This window comes from Hippocampus bargibanti, linkage group LG01 (genome assembly GCF_051943395.1).
Source record: "Hippocampus bargibanti isolate YZ-2025 linkage group LG01, ASM5194339v1, whole genome shotgun sequence".
Taxonomy (NCBI): domain Eukaryota; kingdom Metazoa; phylum Chordata; class Actinopteri; order Syngnathiformes; family Syngnathidae; genus Hippocampus; species Hippocampus bargibanti.
In genome coordinates this window covers 15582788-15602948 of record NC_142734.1, presented here as the reverse complement: position 1 = coordinate 15602948, position 20161 = coordinate 15582788, and the positions used below count along the sequence as shown (strand labels likewise).

General features: G+C 40.8%; 2 protein-coding genes across 4 annotated transcripts; one reads left to right on the top strand and one right to left on the bottom strand.

Moving 5' to 3' along the window:
• The first annotated feature begins 88 nt into the window (after nucleotides 1-88).
• Nucleotides 89-19514, top strand: ogg1 (8-oxoguanine DNA glycosylase). Of its 3 annotated transcripts, none has more exons than XM_088999486.1 (7): nucleotides 89-275; nucleotides 15137-15486; nucleotides 15626-15805; nucleotides 16135-16313; nucleotides 16387-16534; nucleotides 16611-16660; nucleotides 16735-19513. In XM_088999486.1, exons 2-7 carry the CDS (start codon nucleotides 15174-15176, stop codon nucleotides 16945-16947), a joined length of 1083 nt encoding a protein of 360 aa, XP_088855612.1. In that variant the 5' UTR covers nucleotides 89-275; nucleotides 15137-15173; the 3' UTR covers nucleotides 16948-19513. The 3 variants fall into 3 exon arrangements, with proteins under 3 accessions (XP_088855612.1, XP_088855597.1, XP_088855605.1); XM_088999471.1 differs by lacking the exon at nucleotides 89-275 and adding an exon at nucleotides 14631-14851 and having other exon boundaries at nucleotides 16735-19511; XM_088999479.1 differs by lacking the exon at nucleotides 89-275 and adding an exon at nucleotides 14862-15021 and having other exon boundaries at nucleotides 16735-19514.
• qars1 (glutaminyl-tRNA synthetase 1) lies at nucleotides 4206-12751 on the bottom strand. Its single transcript, XM_088999521.1, has 23 exons — nucleotides 12554-12751; nucleotides 12087-12237; nucleotides 11252-11361; nucleotides 11104-11179; nucleotides 10954-11018; nucleotides 10802-10855; nucleotides 10464-10524; nucleotides 10315-10389; nucleotides 10152-10237; nucleotides 9991-10077; nucleotides 9818-9917; nucleotides 9666-9744; nucleotides 9343-9582; nucleotides 9178-9270; nucleotides 8925-9062; nucleotides 8403-8490; nucleotides 8186-8332; nucleotides 7897-7998; nucleotides 7730-7822; nucleotides 5822-5949; nucleotides 5095-5161; nucleotides 4886-5011; nucleotides 4206-4728 (listed from the first exon to the last, which is right to left on the bottom strand). Exons 1-23 carry the CDS (start codon nucleotides 12662-12664, stop codon nucleotides 4678-4680), a joined length of 2328 nt encoding a protein of 775 aa, XP_088855647.1. The 5' UTR covers nucleotides 12665-12751; the 3' UTR covers nucleotides 4206-4677.
• Nucleotides 19515-20161: the final 647 nt, after the last annotated feature.

The window sequence follows — 20161 nt, the reverse complement described above, 5'->3', positions numbered from 1 at the left end:
ACCAGGCCTGCTCTCGCGGTAGTATAAACACATGTTCTCGCGGGAACCGGCGTCGTGTGACTATTCGTTAAAGACGCCACACGCTGACTGGGCGGCACAAAGAAGACGCTCGTTAGCGGTCGACCTTAAAAGCTTGATTATCCACAGAGATGTTCTTAGTGGTTCACGGGCATCTGAAGATTTTAAGGTCGTCTCGTTGAGATTCTAAGATAGTTCGAGTGGTTCTTGCAACGCCCCAGGCAATGAAGGGTTAATTCCCAGTTCCAACAGCGCAGGCAAGTTTTTCTTAATGGTTTTTTTTCTTCAATTTTATTTTATGAATGGCATTGCACAACGCAAAGAAAAAACGACACGACAAAAAGGCCCAAATGGAACGAAGTGCCTGGGTGGCAGCAGGCGTTCAATTAGTTTTATACAAGTATGATGTCAATTTTGTTTTTTTCCAACTACTATTCAGTTTATAATTTCTGTGGTTTTAGTTTTCCATTAAAAGCGTGTATTCAAATCATGCATTTGGTTCTTGTGTTGCTTTGTGTTAGCGGGTTCGGTAAATGATACAACTTCTGGATAGAGTTGAGGTTCTTTATTAGGACGGCTGTGGTGGTTGGAGGCAGAAGGCAATTGACATGAGTTGCTCTCGTAGGCTCTCATCAGACTGACTTGCAGCAGCGCGCATGCTCCTTTGGTCTAGAGCCAGGCATCACTAGTTGAACATGCAAATACGATTTACTCATATCATTACATCTCCCTTTCTTAATTGAATTCTTTACTTTTAACAAATGTAATGAATTTAATTATGTCAGTAATTAGTGAATTTAAACTTGAATAAAGTCTTTCCAAATTTTGCAATAATAAATGAAACATTCACATGAAACATTCACATCATCTTTTCACCACATGATCACTTAGAAAACATGTTTAATGGTTTCAATCAGTCTCTCAGGTGGTTTCACTTTCCTTGAGGATTTTCGGATAGCATGCCCTGGATTTAAAGGGGTATAAGTCTCTGTTACAGTCTCTGTTTGTTGACTTGCTATGGTTGGTTCTTTAAGAAGATCTCGGCGGTTTCTTCTTAAAACAGCACCTTCCTCTGTCTGAACATTGTATGACCTTGGTTGGACCTGACGCAGAACAGTCCCTTTCTGTGACCATGTGTGTGTTTTGTCTTTGTACCTTACTTGGTCACCGGTGTGTAGTTCAGGTAGGTTCCGTGTTCCTCTGTCATGGTAGAACTTTTGTTTTTGTTTCTGTTGTTCTTTGATCTTCCCCACTTTCTCTCCTTCCTTTGTCTTTAGCAGGTTTTCCGGGATGGGTAAGTTGGATCTCAGCACGCGTCCCATGAGTAGCTGGGCCGGGGACATACCACACTCTAGCGGCGTTGTGCGATACACCAGCAAGCTCTGGTAGAAATCCGTTCCACTATCTGTTGCCTTGTACATCAGCCGTTTCACAGTCTTGACAGAACTTTTAAAGTACGACTCCTTCGCAAATTTTTTGAACTTCTCATTGTAGAATTGTGGACCGTTATCAGAAAACACTTGGTTTGCAATCCCGTTTCAAGCAAATATGGCCTTCATGCATGTTATCACTGCTTCTGCTGTTGTAGCCTGCAGTCTGCAAACTTCTGGATACAAGGAGTAGTAGTCTGTGACCAAAAGATAATCTTTACCTTGACACGAAAACAGGTCAGCACCCACCTTCTGGGATGGTCTTTCTGGTGCTTGGTGTGGGTGTAGTGGTTCTGCCGGTTGATTTGCTTGATATTTGAGGCAAATTGTACATCTCGACACTTGATCTGTGATGTGTTTTGAAACAATGCTATTAAGGGCTTGTGATCAGTCTCCACGCTGATTTCTTGTCCTGACACAAATTGATGAAATCTCTCACACGCATACGTATGCTGAGCAGTTCTTTTTCAATCTGTGCATAACGTGTTTCCGGATCCGTCATTGAAAGTGATGCATATGCTACAGGTTGCCAGTCCTCATGTTTTTGTAGAAGTACTGAACCAGTGGGTGGACGTTAAGCTTCCATTTTTGCCGTTTTCTGCCGGGGGTTGTGCTCAATGTCTTTCCTCCGTGGAATCTTCCATTCCAAGTCCTTTTATCGTCCTGTTGTCTTCCAGACCAATTCTGACACCATGTGTTGCTTTGTGTAAGCGGCAGTGGTGGGCCGTCAGGGCCAGCAAGGCCTTCTCTGCTGGCATAACATAATCAGACATCATTATCATAATTATAATAAAAATCAATTTCATTAAAAGTGGTTTTTCTAAATATATATATAATTATTCTACATCCTGTTTTCTTGATGTTATATTATATCCATTTGGTTATGCTCCTTTCAGTGTTGTAGTTTTAGGTCAGAGTTTTTAATCCAATCAGAATTCAGCTAGTTTGTGTCGCCAGGCTGTATGAAATCTGAGCGACGCCTTCAGAATCAACAGTGAGGGCGTCTGTGCGCTGTACATGAACGGGCACATGTAGTTGATATACAGTTGCGATAGCCAATCAGATCACGAGTTGGCACAGTAAGGCCAGCTAGAGGGCCTCGCGTTGAACATGACGTACGCGTCCTGTTATTGGATACTCACTTTACCTCAGCCCTCAGCGGACCCGGAAACTTTAGCAGAAAAAACAAGTATATCTACTCGCTTTTTTAATCCACAATGACTGAAGGAGAGGACAACTCGCTGTCGCATGTAGGTAAGCCTATTCTCAAGAACAAATGAAAAATATTTGTTTACTTTTATTTTCAACAAATAGTTCGTTTTGTGAACGTCTTCTTGTTTTTCTTATATTAAACTGACATTTTGTAATTTAGCGTAAAATCTTGTTAAAGATTGCATATTCTTGGTGGACTTAATAAAACTTTGTGGACAAATGATTTTAAATTTCCTTTTATTTTTAAGTGTTTGCAGTATCACGTATAGTGACAAGTTCTAATTGCTGATTCAGATTTATTGATGTGTAATTGCTCCGGAAAATAGCCTGTGTTGTAGACGATTAAGGTGATGCCACGCCCAGTACTGCGTGCGTGTGCTTTTGTAAATGATATCTCCAGCCGTTGTGTCATAAATTATAGTATTACGAGGGATATTTGTTCAAGTCGGACTAAGCAGGACTTCACTGAAGGCCTAGGTGTGAAATGCAGGGACCGCCACTGGTAAGCGGGTTCGGTAAATGATACAACTTCTGGATAGAGTTGAGGTTATTTATTAGGACAGCTGTGTTGGTTGGAGAGAGAAGGTAATTGACGTGTGGCTCTCGTAGGCTCTCCTCAGACTGACTTGCAGCAGCGCGCATGCTCCTTTGGTCTATGGCCAGGCATCACTAGTTGAACATGCAAATACGATTTGCTCATATCATTCCAGTTCTTTGCGTTTAGGTGTTGTGCTTTTGCTTAAATGAAATGCAGACTTGCCATGTGTGTGAAATGTGCCAAGCAAATAAATATGCAATGTCTTCGATGGAATGAATTCCTTCATCCAACTCCCTTTTTTTTTTCTTTTGACGCAGCTGTTTTAACTAAACACTCCTGCCTCCAAAGAATAGTGAATTAGTAACCTCAGCATTATCATCAATTTGTTTTCATTTTACTTAAGCAATGGTAACCAAGAGTTACATTGATTAGTAGTAAAATAATCATATTTGCATCCACATTTGCCCTTTTAATTGGGCTATTGCATATCCATGACTTGTCCCATCTGTGGCAGTAGTTTTTTTTATAGACTGAAATTTCAGGTTCTACGAGTTTTGACAATTGCATACTTTTATAATTTACAACAAAAACAATTCAAAGTCCTCTTAATATTTCTAAATAAATTACATACATCCAAACATAATATGAATTGGTAGTCAATATTGGTCTACAAAGCCGGAGAATAAGTTGGACCGGTTTCAAACAAATGCCACAGAACATACCAAACCTAAATCAAATCCCATTGAATTGCTTGCGAAGTCTTTCACTCAGACACATTCTCGTTGTATAACTGCATGTGTGATGCGATAGATTCTTTCTTAGTAATACGGTCGTGTATTGAATTTTCCCTTGATGGATTACAGTGACTACAACCGTTCAAATTGGTATAAATCTTTTCCTTTCGGCTTTTGCCTTCAAGGGGTCGCCACAGCGAATCAATGTCCTCCATCTTCAGAGGTTTGATTCAAATGGGTATAAATGAGTATACATTTTTGAAAACCAGACACACACTGTTATTTTGTAATACATTTTTAATTGTCCCTGATTAACAAGCGCATCCATCTGTGATTAAAAACATGTTTTGCGATAATGTCAGGTATTTGACAGCATCACCTCTGTGTCATACAAAAGAAGAGACAATATTGTTCTGAAATTCAGGTATTATGGTATGTATTGCACAATCAACCAATGAGGCAACAGTGAGCAATTAGAAATGCTCATACTTTCATGATGACATTGCAAAGTTTGATACTAAATAAGTACTTCCAGTCTGCAGTAAAATGGTGGAATGGTGGAGATTTAAAATAATCATTCAAATTTTAAAAATATTTTCCAATTTAGATGCATATGGAAGAGTGAAGTTCCCATTTATGGTCTGATTTATTTCAATCTTAACCAAAGTTGTTGCTGGGGTTCTGCATGTACTGAATCGGTGGGCTCTTGGGAAGCAGGTCACATAGCTTTATCACATTTTGCCACTTAGATCTTTCCTGGATCCTCTTTGAGAGTAACTGTCCGGTTGAAGACGAGCTGCAAACGACAAACATGCCAGTGAATACAAGGCAGAAGCATGTAAGAGGGAATACATACTGACTGGGAAAAGAAACACTTTTCTGTCTTATATTATGGCTATTAGTGTATTCTATTCTTATTTAAGCTTTAGCGTCAAGCAGGTGTTTCAATGTACCTTGTCTGACGTGCTGTCAGGGTCCAGGGAAAAGTAGCCAACTCTTTCAAATTGGAATTTGTCAAGAACCTTTGCTCCCTTGACAGAGGTATCAACGAAGGCACTGTTGATCACTTGCATAGAATTCTACAATTGGGGGAGGAAAAGTTGTTTAAAAACAAAAAAATACTATAATTCACCAACGATGCAGGCATGTGAGGACTACTCACCGGGTTGATGTCACTCAGGAAACCGTTGGGCACCTCCGCTGGATCCTCCGGATGTTTATGTAGGAATCTATCAACATGGGAAGATTAGAACATTAATATCCATTCTTTGGAATGCACATACCTGCACAAAATTCAGCCAGGCACTCAACCTTTCTCATTTTACTTCTGACTTATTTTTCCAGATGTTGCAATATTTTCATAGCTCTTTAGATATTCATCTGTAGTTTTGCTGATTCACCAGCCACTTTCCACTTTAATGTGGTGAGATTGCTGGACTCCCGTCTTTACTACATACTGTTTTTAAATTCAGACGTCTGTATTACTGATATACATTACAAACCAAGTAGAAGGTGCCTGTGTTTTGTGAAGTGCATGATAGCAGTTGTACATGTACTACAATTTCTTTTGTCGTTTTAATATCATTAACACTGGTATTCCCAAAAACACACATACTAATACATAATGCTGGTTTGGTGTTCTATAGGCAATGAGCAATGTTGGCTTGCAATTAGGAGCAAAAAGTTAAACCTTTGTTCTTATTAGAATACAACAAAATCTCCCAAGCTTGGGAAAATGTGTTATGGACCAATGATTTTGAATGTTGAGGTCACATGAACAGCGGCAAATGTTTTAACATATTTCTTTATGTCACAAAAACCTACCATTTGAAAATGGAGGTGCAAATGTTTTATATCCACTCTAAGTGATGTTATGAATGACAACTTACAGTCTTTCATAAATGCGCACTTCGCACACAAGTGGTTGGCTGACCCAGTGGATGAAGGCCTTCGGTTTCTCTGCTGTTTCAGAGCTGTAGCAGCTCACCTGAAGTTCCACTACTTTACCTTGGGGGTCCTGCAATAGAGGATGCGTGCAGGATAGGAGCGTGTGCTACCAAAAAATGCTCTTCTCAAAGTCAAACCTACTGCGTCGTACCTTGATGATCTTCTTTACAGAGATAACATAACCGGCATGCCTTAAGCCTACGGGTTGTTCTGGGGTCAGACGCTTGTAGCCTTTCTCCATTACCTAAAAAAATGGGCCATCATCTTCCATCCACAGAATAACTCCACCAGACGTGGGTATTTTTGTGTGTGTCAAACCTCTTTGAAGTCACTATGTTCAATAAAGATGGTGCTTTTCAGTGGCACAGTGTGGCTGCCTTTCGCCTCATTCGCAGGGAAGTCTGGTACTCGTACTTCCGACTAAGAGAGGAGGGGATGATTAATTATTATATGATCCAGACAGACTCAACAGTCCTCAGGCCCAACATAACAAAAGTATTGTATCAACTGGCGCATTTAGTTCTGAAAAAGGAAAAAACGTGGTTCTGGCTCACAGTACAGTATTTGAGTTTGAGACTTTTGACCATGGTAAGCATGCGAAACATACCTTTGAGTCCTCAGGAAGGTTTACTATGGTGACTTTAAGAGGTTCCAACACAGCCATGGCCCGTGGGGCAGTCTCATTGAGCACATCCCTGACACACGCTTCCAGAAGATGCGGCTCAGTTGTTGTCTGGGAAACTGTGACTCCTACCTAGAAACGTGTCAGGAATTGACATATTTACACATGGCTTTCTGTCCAGTCCTCCATTCATCCTACTTACCCGAGCGCAGAAGTTGTTGATGGCCTCCGGTGGGAAGCCTCTTCTCTTAAGTGCAGTTAAAGTAAAGAGGCGTGGGTCGTCCCAGTCTCTGCAAATTACACAGAATAGATCATGTTGATATTTATTTATTTATATTTATTTCATGAAGATTTGTGAAGTAAAGTACAACTTTATTGTTAGACTTAGTTGTGAGACTGTTGGATCATGAATACGCTGAAGTTACAATCGTGAGTATCGCACATACACATTGCTTTGTAGGTCCACTTCACTCTGTTTGTATAGTTTAAATGAGCAATAATAAAGTTTATGGTTTTGGGATCTAGCTAAACACTACAGATCTGACATAACTGCAAACATCACTAATTATGTGTTTATTCAATTGGAATGTCAAATGTATCATTTGATAAAAGGTATCTGCCAATGTAAAATTCTGATGCCACATGGGAAGTTCATTCGAAAGTCATCTGATCATGAAAAATAAGTCAGCCGGAAACAAACATTTTTCCCCATTTGCAATTTTACCTGACCACTCCTTTCTCCACCAATTTGACGATCTTCCTCTTGGATACCACAGTGTAGGTGAGGTTCAGGCGGCCATATTCCCACTGAACAGGGCAGTACACGTCCAGAGCATTGCATAGCCAATAATATGATGACCGCCTGCCAAGAAAAAGACAAACATTTGATATGATATCATATGACATTTTCATGTCATATGATTTAAGGATTCCTCCATGAAGGGTAATGATGGTAAAATAGAAATCAAAAAAAGTGATCAATGCAAACCTGGCCTGGAACTCTTTGGTGCAGAGCGAATGGGTGATATTTTCAATTGAGTCACATAGACAGTGAGTGTAGTCATAAGTAGGATAGATGCACCTGAAGAAAAACAATCAGGAATTGAGGACAGTCATATTCACAAGAAATAAGAATGAAGAAATAACAGCCTACCATTCATCACCAGTTCGATGATGCGGTGTGTACTTGATCCGTGCTCTTCTCAAAGTCAAACCTACTGCGTCGTACCTTGATGATCTTCTTTACAGAGATAACATAACCGGCATGCCTTAAGCCTACGGGTTGTTCTGGGGTCAGACGCTTGTAGCCTTTCTCCATTACCTAAAAAAATGGGCCATCATCTTCCATCCACAGAATAACTCCACCAGACGTGGGTATTTTTGTGTGTGTCAAACCTCTTTGAAGTCACTATGTTCAATAAAGATGGTGCTTTTCAGTGGCACAGTGTGGCTGCCTTTCGCCTCATTCGCAGGGAAGTCTGGTACTCGTACTTCCGACTAAGAGAGGAGGGGATGATTAATTATTATATGATCCAGACAGACTCAACAGTCCTCAGGCCCAACATAACAAAAGTATTGTATCAACTGGCGCATTTAGTTCTGAAAAAGGAAAAAACGTGGTTCTGGCTCACAGTACAGTATTTGAGTTTGAGACTTTTGACCATGGTAAGCATGCGAAACATACCTTTGAGTCCTCAGGAAGGTTTACTATGGTGACTTTAAGAGGTTCCAACACAGCCATGGCCCGTGGGGCAGTCTCATTGAGCACATCCCTGACACACGCTTCCAGAAGATGCGGCTCAGTTGTCGTCTGGGAAACTGTGACTCCTACCTAGAAATGTGTCAGGAATTGACATATTTACACATGGCTTTCTGTCCAGTCCTCCATTCATCCTACTTACCCGAGCGCAGAAGTTGTTGATGGCCTCCGGTGGGAAGCCTCTTCTCTTAAGTGCAGTTAAAGTAAAGAGGCGTGGGTCGTCCCAGTCTCTGCAAATTACACAGAATAGATCATGTTGATATTTATTTATTTATATTTATTTCATGAAGATTTGTGAAGTAAAGTACAACTTTATTGTTAGACTTAGTTGTGAGACTGTTGGATCATGAATACGCTGAAGTTACAATCGTGAGTATCGCACATACACATTGCTTTGTAGGTCCACTTCACTTTGTTTGTATAGTTTAAATGAGCAATAATAAAGTTTATGGTTTTGGGATCTAGCTAAACACTACAGATCTGACATAACTGCAAACATCACTAATTATGTGTTTATTCAATTGGAATGTCAAATGTATCATTTGATAAAAGGTATCTGCCAATGTAAAATTCTGATGCCACATGGGAAGTTCATTCGAAAGTCATCTGATCATGAAAAATAAGTCAGACGGAAACAAACATTTTTCCCCATTTGCAATTTTACCTGACCACTCCTTTCTCCACCAATTTGATGATCTTCCTCTTGGATACCACAGTGTAGGTGAGGTTCAGGCGGCCATATTCCCACTGAACAGGGCAGTACACGTCCAGAGCATTGCATAGCCAATAATATGATGACCGCCTGCCAAGAAAAAGACAAACAGCAGAGGGACATTTTCATGTCATATGATTTAAGGATTCCTCCATGAAGGGTAATGATGGTAAAATAGAAATCAAAAAAAGTGATCAATGCAAACCTGGCCTGGAACTCTTTGGTGCAGAGCGAATGGGTGATATTTTCAATTGAGTCACATAGACAGTGAGTGTAGTCATAAGTAGGATAGATGCACCTGAAGAAAAACAATCAGGAATTGAGGACAGTCATATTCACAAGAAATAAGAATGAAGAAATAACAGCCTACCATTCATCACCAGTTCGATGATGCGGTGTGTACTTGATCCGGTATGCCACGGGATCCATTTTGCCATCCTCCATGACAGTCTTCATCCTGAGTGTGATCTCTCCCTCAGCAAACATTCCCTTTTTCATCCTCTCAAACAAAACCAGAGATTCTTCAATGGGACGGTCTCTCCATGGTGATGGAGGAGTATTGTGGCCTTTTAGTTCCTCCCCTTTCTGGTGGCATATATACGCATGACCCCTGTTGGAAGACAATTTTAACAATGAATCTTAATTGTGCTTTTGCAAACACACAGAGTCATGGACAAATGCACTTATGCTCACCTGCGAATCAGTTCAAGTGCAAGATCGTAGAGTTGTTGGAAGTTGTCCGATGCATGTGTAACTGCATACGGCGTGTAGCCTGAGCAAAACCATCATATTATTAACATACTGCTGCTGTGCTGCATGTGGGAAAATCCGAATCGCCAACTCACCAAGCCACTCTACCATGTCTTTGATAGCTGTGAAATATTTTTCTTCCTCTTTCTCGGGGTTTGTGTCATCATATCTCAAGAAACAAATTCCATTGTTTGCCTGCAGAAGAGTGGTCATGTAAAAGGATGCTGCATTGTTTGAAATGAGATTAAAAATGGAAGGAAGAACCTACCTTGGCATAACCAAAATTAAAGTTAATGGCTTTCGCATGCCCAATGTGAAGGATACCGTTGGGCTCAGGAGGGAACCGGGTACGTATCTACAAAAGTTGAGACATCAGTCAAATTTGATTGGATTCTTTCGGTTTTACCTCTTGTCTACACCTGAGCTCACCTGTCCATTAAACTGCTCCATGTGCTTTTTGAGCAAGTTCATAGTGTTTGGTGTAACCACATAGCCCTCAGTTGTATAGTTCTCACCTGCAAATTGTTAAGGGGGACAGCACATTCGTGTTTAGTATGGATGAAATTCACTGTAACTCATTTTCCTTCGTCACCTGGTTTGTGGAACTTCAGGGCTTCTCCCCTAAGCTGCTCCATGAGTGACTTTCCCTCAGTTACTGTCGTGCCACCTAAACAATGCACATGAATAATTAAAATACATAAACAACAAACTTAATTGCTAAAATCCAATCCAGCACCTTACCATTAAGTCCCACCTCCTCTTTTTTCATCTTCACCTCATTCTCTATTTTATTTTTCTGGGTCTGCATTGAATTTAGAGAAATGGAGAGTTATTGAAATGTCAATATTTGCTTCACTTCAGTGAGACATATGAGATCACACTGTATAAAGATCTAAGGAGTTGGTTGGTTCGTTTAACTCGAATACTTGAATGTGTAAAACAGAGCAAGCCTAATTTAGCTCAAATGGTTGCAATCTCAAGTTGACAACTAATATACAAAAATAATATTTAATTTATTACATTAACAGATGATGTGTTTGTTGAGAACAATTTCAGTCGGTTACCCTTTTGTTAAATACCTTAGATTTCTTCTCAAGGTCAGCCTCTGTCTTGGGGCCTAACAGGTGTAGAACCTTTAGAATCAAAGGTAATCTAATTTAGATAGTCAGATAATGGCAATTAAATGTCTTTTTAAATGACAGATTGGTGCCATACTATAATTCAGACCAACCTGCATGTCCATCTCGTTTTTGAGAACTTTCCCATCAGCCCATTTAAGAGCGGAGCGCAGTTCTCCTGCAACAAACATCAGAACCACGATTTTTGTCCCGCGATTGCACTTGTTTCAGAAATATCTGCCCAGCTAGGAGAGTAATCGTACCCATTAGCATCCCCATGTTGAAGTGGTACCTCTCCCCTTCAAGCTGTTCTTTGTGCTTCTTTATCACAGATTCCACCTGCGCAACAAAGTCCCTACAATAAGCAGTGTACAATAAGTTTGAAAGTCGTACATGTGAGCATGGACTTACAGCATCTTCAATCTGCTCTGGTGATATGACCACACCCACTCCACAGGCTTCATTAAACTCACTAGGGTCGAGGGGGTCTTGAGGGTGAGTCTTAACAAATTCCAAAGCAGCTGGAAATTGAGAAATGTTTCAAAATAGAAATCGCACCGCGTCTTTTCTTAGTGTGCAAGCAGGTCATGTGGAACAATGTACAGTTATAGGAAAAGTCAAATTCACTGTTAAATATTAATCTAGCCTGATATTGAAAGCAAATTATCAGTTTGGTTTCGGTAACGATTAATCTAAATCGCCCTGGTTTACAAAGGCATGTGACTCATTTCTGAAGGCAGGTAAAGACAAAGAATTGGACAAACATGGCCGATTGTCTGATGGCCCAAGTTGCCCCTAAACCTACAGTAGCATGATATGAAGTGAGAGAGTAACCTGACTTGTACCTTTCATTAACACAGCTTTGTGAATACACTCAGACTATTGAATCTGTTGAAATACATGTATATATAATGCTGATCAATTTTATTAACTGCTATGATCACATTAATATGATTCATTGATTCATTAGAGAATAAACAGGAGTATGTTTTTGGGGAGATTACAATTTTGATCAGTGCAAGGTGGCACAATAGTTGGCATTTTTCCATGTTTTATCTTATGTGTCCTGTTGTATTATTTTGATTATTTTAAGTTAAATAGTCTGCAAAGTGATTTGTTACACTTGTTGCTGTTGTGAAAGAGCCTTCGATAAAGATGTATGTGGAAAATGTGGATTTGCCTTGGGCCAGTAAATGACTATATAGGCCCCTGCCTATGGGTGAGGTGTTGTGGCATGTCACAATACCAGCAAGTTGTTGCTCTGTAGTTATTTTGTGCAGAGCGATGTTTTCTGCGAGGAATGTGAGACGTTTTGTGTCTTTGAGGCGAGAGGCCAGGCTGTACAACAATGTTCCTGCTGCTTTGTCCACTTCTGTTGCTCCACCGATACCGCGAGCCTAGGGAAATAATTGAAAGCAAACTAAAAAATAATGAAGAGCAACAACACAAAGTGTTACCTTCGTTCACAACATCCAAAACCCACCAGCAAGTGCGTCTAAAACATTGACATTCAGACAGTGAAGTAAAAGTCAAAATTAAATTCTGCAACCCTGACTACTGCATCTGCAAGGCAATCAAATAAGCAGAAAAGCGTCGCCACTAATCTAGGAATTTCATATTTTAAAATTTGTTGTTAAAAATGTGTTAAGCGCGTGGTCGTCACAGCTGTCCCTCCCTACTAGGAGTTCCACAAATATATGGGGAGGGTCAAACCTGAACGATTGCGCTCTTCAAGGTGGCGCTCAATGCTGCATTTTTCAGCGTTTCTTTCACCTTCTGCTCACTAAGCCCAATGGAACTGAAAAGTGTCGATATATCGTCCATTTTTCACTTTTTCACAATTCCAGGCGAAGTCTGATTGACACGACGACTCCACAAGCTCGCTTCTCAAAAAGAAACTGCTTCCCGTTTGCTTCAAAGGGGTAGGAAAAGAAACATTTGAGCCAATTGGAAGAGTTGAAATTTAGCGATCTCAGCGAATCATATATTGGTTTATTAGAAGTCCCTCCTACTATAAGGAATATAGCCAATGACAACGTACATGTCATACCAGTGTCACGGGCTACTACACGATCACAACTATTGCGTCAGAATGTCATTCCAGACATTTTTAATGAATCGTGAATGTCGGCCGACACACGTGCACTTATTTTAGATTCAATTTGAATATGAACCGGAACACACTGAATATTTTGTCACGTCACATTCGCTCCGCAAAGCGTGTGTGCGCGCGTGGATGGATTTTTGGATGCATACCTGTCCACCTTGCAACTCCCGTAAAAAAAGTTATTTGAAAGGATAAAAAACGGCAACAAGTGCACGTTGTGCTTTTATCAATCCGACCATACGCAGCGATAAAAATATATACACTACATAAGATTAAGGATTACTTTTGTTGGTTTGCCGTGACGATAGTAGCGATCGGCGGCATTATTGTCGTTGCCTAGCAGCAGTTGAGAGGAACTGGATTTGATCCAAAATGGTTTTTGTTAAGATCAGTTTACAATTTTAAAAATGCCGTATAAACGTTGTAGTACGCCGTACGTTATTTGAAATTATTCAAAAAAATGTATAAAATACGAATGAAACGTATTAGTTGACAGGTATGTAGGTTGGAAAATTCTAACTGGCATGGGTAGCAGATCACTTTCGGGCTGACGTCATCAGAGTTGCGACGGCAGACTGGCTGTCAGCATTGGGAATTCCGGCTCCTTTCAGAGTGCCGGTTCTTTTGGTCAGCTCACTACAAGGATCTGGCTCTCTTGGCTCACAAATGGCTCCTCGTTTTTTTTTTTTGGTTGCTTAAACGTCTGTGTAAGCTCTCAGTCGTACAGGAGTGGTCCATCGATGAGAAGGTTTCTTCAGCCGTCATCTGTACAAAAGTGAAGGTTTCGGACGTTTCGCCTCCTATCCAAGAGGCTTCGTCAGCGAACTAAAGTCTGACTGGTCGTATCGGCCCCATTTATATATCCCTAATGTCCAGACCTGGTGGCGCCGGACACAGCTATGATAGGTCCCTACTCTCAGGTTGGGGGGGGAGCGCGGGACCCCCCCCTGTGGCCCCACTGATTGTTCCTACATTCCTGACTAACGATTGGCCTATTACCCCCACTCCCCCCGGTATCACCTCATCAGCATAACGACCCTCATCAGCATTGCGAAAGTTGCCTAACCTGTTTTGCCTGAGCAGGCTATTGTATGAACGATCCAAATTGAACCTCACACCACCAGACCGGTTTAAAATTTAATTAGGGATATATAAATGGGGCCGATACGACCAGTCAGACTTTAGTTTGCTGACGAAGCCTCTTGGATAGGAGGCGAAACGTCCGAAACCTTCACTTTTGTACAGATGACGGCTGAAGAAACCTTCTCATCGTTGGTTGCTTAAATTACTTTACTACCAGAAATCACGTACAATTATGTGAAAACCAAATTACTCATGTAAAAAATACACTATATCAAATATTTTTATTTATATGGCTTGATTTATATGTGCGCAGAGAGCATCCACTAACTTTCACTTTCCCTGTGGTTACTCTGGTCGGATGATCAGCTGTCAGTAATTTGCTTTTCATATTAATAATGCTATAATACCAACGAGTAAAAATAATAATAATAATTGAATAATAAACATCATAATGTGATAACATTTGTCCACTGTGCCTGTCCACACTGGTCTCCAGTAACCTGCTCAAATGGCCCAAAAACAGTGCATGCGTCTTGCAGTACCTCGCCAGCTCCTCTGCTAAATTTACTTCAGAGATCCGGTTTGAAGAACCGTCTCGTTCGCGAACGACACATCACTCGTAGGCAAGGGCGACAAAGATGCAACTCGAAATTGCTTTTACCGTAGTAATGTTTTAGGTGCATCAATGCATGACAACTAATGCGTAAAATTATGGCAACACATGCAGTTCTCTCATCAACAGTAAACGCCTGGAGGGCTTTGTCCTGTCAGAAGTCAGAGCTACGGTTGGATCTTACTCTTGCTTGTGGCCAGTCGTTCCGGTACGTCAGTTAGTTACACGCAGGATCCACGGTGATTTGTGCAGTTGACGCGAGGAAAGTCTCACAGCACACCAGTTACCAAAACATATTGTGAAATAATGTCGGCACGAGTTCATTGTGCATATTCTTCTCTCGAATGGAATGGAATGGAATTGTTCCTGCTTGTCACCGTACGTTGTTGGCATAGATTTATGAACAAAGACACATAATTTGTATTACTCCAAGACAAGAAACCAGTCACACTCAAATGCAATCAAATAAAATAATGTGTGTATTTTTCCACAGATGGAGGGAAACTGCAGTTGGCCATTGGACTGGAGTGATGGGAGGTAAAGTCTGGACTGTTACTCAGACAGAGCACACTTTGTGGTACTGTGTGTACAAACCCAATGAAAGACAAGTGCGCAGAGAAGTCAAGGCTGGAAATGATGTTGTTTTTCTCAATGAGAATAACAAGTCACAGGTGAAATGTAAACCAGCACTGAAGGAGGTAGTGACTGTAAACCATCAGCATGACAACGAGGACGAAGCCATGTTGAGAGATTACTTCCAACTGAATGTGAATGTGAGGAGTCTTTACAGAAGATGGGCAGCAGCGGACCCCCACTTTCAAAAAATTGCTGACATCTTCACTGGTTAGTGTAAGATAATAAAATCTTAATTTGTCCCACAATGGAGAAATTTGCAATCTACACCAGCAAAAATAAGGTGTGTGTTGATAAAGAAAAATGCAGTATATGCACATTGAAACATGTTAACATTTCCTTTCCTCAGGTGTGCGAATGCTGCGTCAGGACCCCACTGAATGCCTCTTTTCCTTCATTTGCACCTCCAACAACCATATATCTCGTATCCAGGGCATGGTGGAGAGGTTGTGTGAGGCCCGAGGCAATCTACTCTGCCAGCTGGATCAAACCTCATACTATGACTTTCCTTCACTGTCGCAATTGGCAGGTGCAGTGTGACGTGTTGTTATGGACTCATATGTTTCCCTTGTGTTGTGCCAGTGTGCACTAATGTCAAACTTGAGGCCCAGGGGAGAGTTATTTATTTGATAATTTATGACATTATTTTGTTTGCGTTTACTGGTTGTCGGCCACATTGCCAGAGAAAAAAACGTTTTGAAATGATCTAGCTTGATGTCATATTTTTGTTTGTGTCACAGAAACTTGGAATATGGACATCTCACAATATTATTGTTACAGATATGAAGATTTTTGATATCCGCTGTGTGTGGTATAACCGTGTTTTCAATATCTAAATGAACTTTTTGTACTTTGTAGACAACAGTGTAGAGGCATGCCTGAGAGAACTCGGTTTTGGATACAGAGCTCGGTTCTTGCAACAGAGTGCAAAGCAGATTTTGGAGAATCATGGTCACAAATGGCTTGAAGGTCTACGTAATGTCCCGTATTTGGAGGCCCGTGATGCTCTGCGTACACTCCCTGGGGTGGGCACAAAGGTAAAAGGTGAACTGACTCACTTGTCTGGAGTGAACTTTGGAAAGGAAACTAGGTCTATGTCTGCTTCTTTAGGTTGCAGATTGCGTATGCCTGATGTCCCTGGATAAGGCAGATGCCGTGCCAATTGATACACACGTGTGGCAAATTGCCAAACGTGACTATAAATATGCTGCTGCCAACGAACCCAAAAGCATCACAGAAAAGCTTCACAAAGACATCGGTGTGTGTTCTCATGTCTCACTGATCATATTTTGGAAGTAGTCACATGGCTAATGCTTGGCTACGCTTGTATACAGGTGATTTTTTCAGAAATCTATGGGGTCCTTACGCCGGTTGGGCACAGTCAGTAAGTGCATGTATTGTAGAACGTTTCAATGGAGTTTGTCCATTGTAACCACACCGCATCTCTCCATTGTTTAGGTATTGTTCTGTGCCGATCTCAAGAAATTCCAAAAGCTGAAAGAAACACCACATTTAAAAAGGGCAAAGGAAGAGTCCGACAATGAAACCCCGGTAACAGGCAAGAAAGCAAATATTAAGACTGTTAAAAACAGTACTGGAAAAAACAAGAAACTCACATCCACGTGTCAACAGAAGGGAATGGAGTCTCCTAAGGAGAAGCAGTTAGTGTGATGTACACGTACTATTTTTTTCTACTATATACAGGTTGATCCTGCAAGTGTGTTAAATTGTACATTGAATGTATGATAAATCAAAGTCAAATGTAATCTCTGTTGTGTGAACTGCCCTGTAATTTACCAATTTAGCACCATACTAAGTTTTTTTTATTTAATAAATACAAAATAGCACAATCTCATTCCACAAACGGTTCCTTATTGATTAGAGAGCAGCAATTGTAGTAGATTCAGAAGTGGTCTGTAGATGGCAGTATGCAGTGGAAGATATGGCATCCATCCATCCATTTTCATCTCTCGGGTAAGCTAAATCACATCCAGTTTTTTCTCGTGGGGTTGGGGGCAGGAAGTGTGGTACACAGTAAACTGGTTGTCAGCCAATCACTGAGCACACAGACAAATAACCATTCCTGCTCACGGACAAGGACAATTTTGACTGTTCCAATTAACCTGCCATGCTTGATTTTTGGAATGTGGAAATAAATTGATGCAGGCACGGTGAGAAGATAGAAAACTTCACACAGGACGGGCTGTGCCATAATAAAACCCTCAACTTTTATTCGTCTCACAATGGAAAAATTCCAAATTTACAGCAGCAAAGTTATTAACTCACTCACTGCCAGTCCAGTGCCAGGGTTTTTGTCATTGTCACTTGAATTCCAGGACCCACAGAATATTGAGTTTTAGGACTACTTAAACATTCAATACAGCGTAAGAAACCTTAGACTCTCTTCTTTCATCAGAAAAAGTGTTAATTCCTAAATTGTATGGGTCTGTAGTTATATGAGCTTGAAATGAGGGTGGCTGTCCAAAATATAATGCAATACATACATATTGGTTGATATAGCACTTTAACAACAGTTGGAACAAAGTACTAACATGGAAAAAGGAATGCTGCCCCCTTGTGGAAAAGAAAAAAACCATTGCCAGAGGCCATGGCCAGTGCTTTATCGGCACCCAAGCAGGAAAAAACAAAACTGAACAAATTCGGGAATAGCGCTGTACATCATATTTTCAATTCCCGAATAAATTTGTGAATGGCAGTGAATGAGTTAAAGGACGAAAGTAGAAAAACAAAAAGTATACGAGCTGATGTAAAGTTAGCCACACTCGAGCCGCCATCTTGAAGTCATAATGACATCATAAGAAAATAATACAACACATCACACAAGACAGACAGTCATTCGATCTTAACCACTCGTCTGCATAATCTTTGTTGTTTGAACCAGTTATAGATGCTGCCTAACTAACTTACGACAGGATGTTCCATCCGTCCATTTTGAACACATCCTGTCATGATCCGAGTCATGTGGCGGTCCTGGGGCCTATCCCAGCTGATTTCGAATAGAAAGCAGACTATACCCTGAACTGGTCGCCACCCAGTTACAGGGCACATACAAACAATCATTCCCACCCACATTCACACAGTCACTGAGTGTGAACCCATCCCATGCTACCCACGTACAAGTCAGGAGAGTGTACCACTTTAACATCAGTAACCGGAAAATATAACCTTCACATTTAATGTCATGCATGGGTCATTTGCTTGTCTATTTTAAGCCTTAAAGAACAAGTAGCTTATTTTCACTGAGTGAGTGCATTCTGCCTGTATCATTGCTTTAAATACATCATGGCTTTTGAGTTTGTATCTAAAACAGGTCATGGGTTGGTGTCCTGTATCTCAATTGTGTGCTTTTTCTATTGAGTTTACTGCCTGTAGTGTAGCATAAATTCTTAACTGTGTCAGGTGTCCTTTTTGCAGGAGGGATTGTTGCTGTCTCTGTGATTACTTTGGTCTTTGTGTAAAAAATACTGTCCCCTTTGCCGCTTTAACAATATTCAGTATGGACTCAGGGAATTCAGTGTATTTTGAATACAGTTTTGCATATGTTATGTTTAGATGTGTGTTGTACTACCGTGGTTGCTCTTTCTATGTTGAAGTGTGCACCCATGTGTATTTCATGAATATTGAGTCAGCGTTCATGCCCACTCCATTTAAGCTGAACATGAACTGGGGCCCTGCTTTAGGGTAGAGCCAGGCAAGCGAGTAATAGCACGGTGAAAATTGATTCAAAAGAGTGGCATAAATGAAACAACAAGGGAGGGTTTGGCAAAAGTATTATACGCTGAGATGAAATTGAAAGGAAAGGCCACGTGCTACAATTTACACAAAACACTGTGTTATATAAGTGGTGGGGCTGAGATCATGTTTTATCCTTGGTTGTGCTCATGTGCTTTGTTTTACTACGCTGAATCATTTTAAACACCAGGGGACATAAGTAATAATTTGTCATGCTCAAATAAAGTAAAGGTCCCACAACATCAGTGGTGGACTGTCAAGGCCTGCAGAGCCTTCTCTGCCGGCCTAAAAATATCTGAGTCACAGATTGATGTTAATTATATTTTGTCAATGAAATCTTATTAAATAATTCAGAATTGTCTTTCTGATTCCTTTCATTACTTTTCCCCTGTTGTGCTGCTTCCAGATGTGTGTTTTCATATTTAGGCATTTAACCAATCACATTTCAGCCGTATTAGTTACCAGGGTCAGAAATCTACATGGACACCTTCACAATCAGTTCGACGGGCCCTGTCTCATCAAATGTGTCAATCAAACTGTTGCTTTAACCAGATTTGGAGTTGGCAACTCAAAAGGTGTACCAGCGCCTTCTCACGGGCGCTGCTAAATGTCAGTTTTCATCATGATTGGTTCGTCACGAGTCAATCATAGTTTGCAAAAACTGCTCTTATCACTCGCCGCTAGTGACAAGAGCATACTGGCCAGAGCTAGTACACTGTATTGGTAGCGAGCTGCAAAACCAAATTGTTGATTTCATAGCGGTTTTGTCAACCCGCACTGGCTGAAGCAGAAGAAAATGGATTTGGTCGCAGATTTACTGTTGAAGCCATTTTCAAGACAGAGGACCTTTCAGGAATAGATGGGCATGATTAAGAAGCGTTGGACAGTTATTTCCTGGCTAATGGTGGCCTCTAGTGGACTTGTAGTATATCACACCACACTTTTTTCAGTCTGGATAAATTCAGATGGAGGACTACTGAAGGCCTAGCGATGAAATCCACGGCCCACCCCCGCACAACACATGTGTGTGTTTTATGCTTAGTGAGACTGTCTATTCTTTTCCTGTATTCCTGATAATTAGTTACTTTTCATGATCCCGCAATTTCCAGTTAATAACCATGAAGTATCCGCG